Source organism: Callithrix jacchus, chromosome 3 (assembly GCF_049354715.1).
Source record: "Callithrix jacchus isolate 240 chromosome 3, calJac240_pri, whole genome shotgun sequence".
Lineage (NCBI taxonomy): Eukaryota > Metazoa > Chordata > Mammalia > Primates > Cebidae > Callithrix > Callithrix jacchus.
In genome coordinates, this window is record NC_133504.1 from 130,245,970 (window position 1) to 130,248,592 (window position 2,623).

Consider the following 2,623-nt stretch of genomic DNA (forward strand, 5'->3'; position numbering starts at 1 on the left):
AGTTTGCTTCTGTCTTCTGTACTTGTTGATGCTGTGTGGTTTATCAATAATTCTATTGTAAAGTATGGCTCTTAGTCTCTTTAAAAATCTTTTTTTGTATTTTGGCCTTTTTTGTATTTTGTATTTTTTGTACTCTGTGCTGTTGTTTCTGCATGTATCTGATGCCAGATATAGTCTCTCTCTGTTCCAGAAAGTCCTTGTACTTTGTTTCGGCAATGCGTTTGTTCTCTAAAACCATAAAATTTATTTATTTATTTATTTATTTATTTTTCACCGGAGCAAAAACTGTATTTACAAACACGGGGTTATACAAGGATTTAAAAAAAAGGCGGAGTGAGGAAACAGCGGTCAAGACGGGTCACAGCGCTGGCCGGCGGCGAGACCTAGGATGTTCGCCTTCAGGAAGGACTCCATCTGTTTCCCTGTTATGCCCTCCATGCGTTCCAGGTCCTCCACCTGGCTGAAGGGGCCGTGGAGCTCCCGCCAGCCCACGATGAGCTGGGCCTTCTTCGGGCCAATGCGCTGAAGACTGCGGAGATCCCTGGCTGAGCCTTCCTTCAGCAGATCCAGTATTTTTTTGCGCCCATGAGCCAAAAGCTCTGGGCTGATCTGTAGCTCCCAGCAGTCCTCTGCCTTCTCCTTAGGCTCTGAGGCATCCAGGGACTCCAGCTTTCTCTTCCGGCCTTTATTCTTCAGGATATGGATCTCGGCATTTGGGGATGCTGCCTGCTCCTGAATTAGCTGTAGGGGCATCACCACAGCCTTTTTCAGGGGCTTTGCCACTGTGACTGTGCGATGCGAAGAGGGCCGGAGCATTGTGGGATAAGGGTTCTCCTTTGCCTTTGAGTCTTCAGCCTTTTGGGCCAACATCTTGGCCTCCAGTTCTTTTTGCTTCATCTTAAGCCTCTCAATCTCCAAGTCCTTCTCTTCCACTGTCTTCATGAGCACCATCCGCTCTCGCTTTGGGGTACTCAACAGAGGGACCCCCTGGCTCCCCTGGGAGGCCAGCAGATGGTCCAAGCTCGGGAGGCGCTCCAGCATGGCCGGGTCCATGCTGCTTAGCTTCTGTAGGGGGCTGAGTTTCTGTGAGGCAGAGGCTGGAGCTGCCATGGGCTCAGGGCTCCCAATCTCCTCTTCCTCAGGGCCTCGGGCTCTCTTTGCCTCTGGTGAACCAAGGAATTCTTTCTGAGACAGCTTAACAGGTGCCAAGACGGGAGGCTGCAGGCTTTCATTGGTAAAAGGCCGGTTGATCACCTCCTTAGACCTGGCAGCGAAGTTGAGTGCGGAGACGGTGTCTAGGTAGAAGCGTCTCTCAGGGGCAATGTTGGCAATAAGGATGCTGTGAGCTGAGCCACCCAGAGAGTCCTGCAGTAGGCGAGTGAGCTTGCTATCTTGGTAAGGTACACGAGGAAGGCCCGGATTCAGCGCATCCACCACCTTGCCCAGGACAAACAGGGAGGTGTTGATGGCTCCGCTCTCTTTTAGCCGAAGGCCCTTGTTGCCTGTGCGACGGTTGTCCTCTGACCCAGCCAAGTCAATGAGGTAGAGTTTTCCCTCTCGCTGGCGAAATGGGGTCAAACGTTCCCGCTGGTCCACCTTGACCAGGAGCACAGCGTGACTGCGGGAGGAGCGCTGGTTGAGCCGGGTGGCACCTACAGTCCGGTTTCGACTGGCTGGCAGGAAGTGCCGCTCAAAATCAGCAAAGCTAGTGATGGGCTTCTGCGTGAGGCCCGGAATCAGGATGTTCCCCCGGCAGTCTTCTCGGATCACCAGGTCTCCTGATGCAGGGTCCAGGAGGTCTAATACCTTCTCCTGGTAGATCTCTAAGTAGGACATGGTGACAGACAGGGCCCATGGCCGGCCCTCGGTGCCCTCCTCCCTTGTGAGCTGCAGGAGGTCCATGAGAGCCCGTGGGATCACCCCAGGTTGCTCCGGGCTGCCCAGCATTGTGTGTGTCTTCCTAGCTCCTGTGGGTCCATAGGCAAGCACACTGGCATTCTGTCCTTCTAGCAAGTGCCTTAGGATGGGCTGCACTGAACCTGTGTAGATGTCCTGCTGAGTACTCCTCTCCCCATAGAAGGCATCAAACTGGTATTTGAGAGTCTCCTGGTGGTTCCTCCAGTTAGCAATCTCTAGAGAGCAGCTGTCCATGCCCCGCACACAGGGGGGATCGCTTGTTCCAGCTGTTCTATCCACAAATGGCCGCAGTCGCACAGCCACCCTTAGGCGAGCTGGAGGTGGGCGACGACTAGCTCCTATCTTGCTTAGCCGACAGCGACCAGCTCCTGAGGTCGCCGTCGCTGCCGCCATCTCGCGTCGCCTCTGAAGCGTCGAGCTAAGATTTATTTTTATTATATGTTTTCTGTCATTTTAATGGGATTTTGGGAGGTAGAGAAAACAAACATGTTGACTCTTTCTTTCTTGAACTGGCTGTTCTTCTTTCTTACAAGATCCTTTTTATTTAGTTAAGTAACCAATTTGGTGGCCCCAATATCCATTTTGTTTTTTTCTTGACCCACAGACCAAAAAACTCTCAAAATTACCTTCCACCAGGCCATCAGTTTTCCCATCACCTTTGTGTCATCTTAGAATAAATAAAAATATTTACTTCTCACAAATTATC

General features: G+C 51.6%; 1 protein-coding gene across 2 annotated transcripts; it reads right to left on the reverse strand.

Annotated features, from left to right (window-relative positions):
- Positions 1-286: 286 nt before the first annotated feature.
- LOC100394337 (kinesin-like protein KIF22) lies at positions 287-2,336 on the reverse strand. 2 transcript variants are annotated; one of them, XM_035293636.3, is made up of 2 exons: positions 1,438-2,336; positions 287-1,365 (listed from the first exon to the last, which is right to left on the reverse strand). In XM_035293636.3, the coding sequence occupies exons 1-2, from the start codon at positions 2,308-2,310 to the stop codon at positions 349-351; spliced, it is 1,890 nt and encodes a 629-aa protein (XP_035149527.3). In that variant the 5' UTR covers positions 2,311-2,336; the 3' UTR covers positions 287-348. The 2 variants fall into 2 exon arrangements, with proteins under 2 accessions (XP_035149527.3, XP_035149526.3); XM_035293635.3 differs by having other exon boundaries at positions 288-2,324.
- Positions 2,337-2,623: the final 287 nt, after the last annotated feature.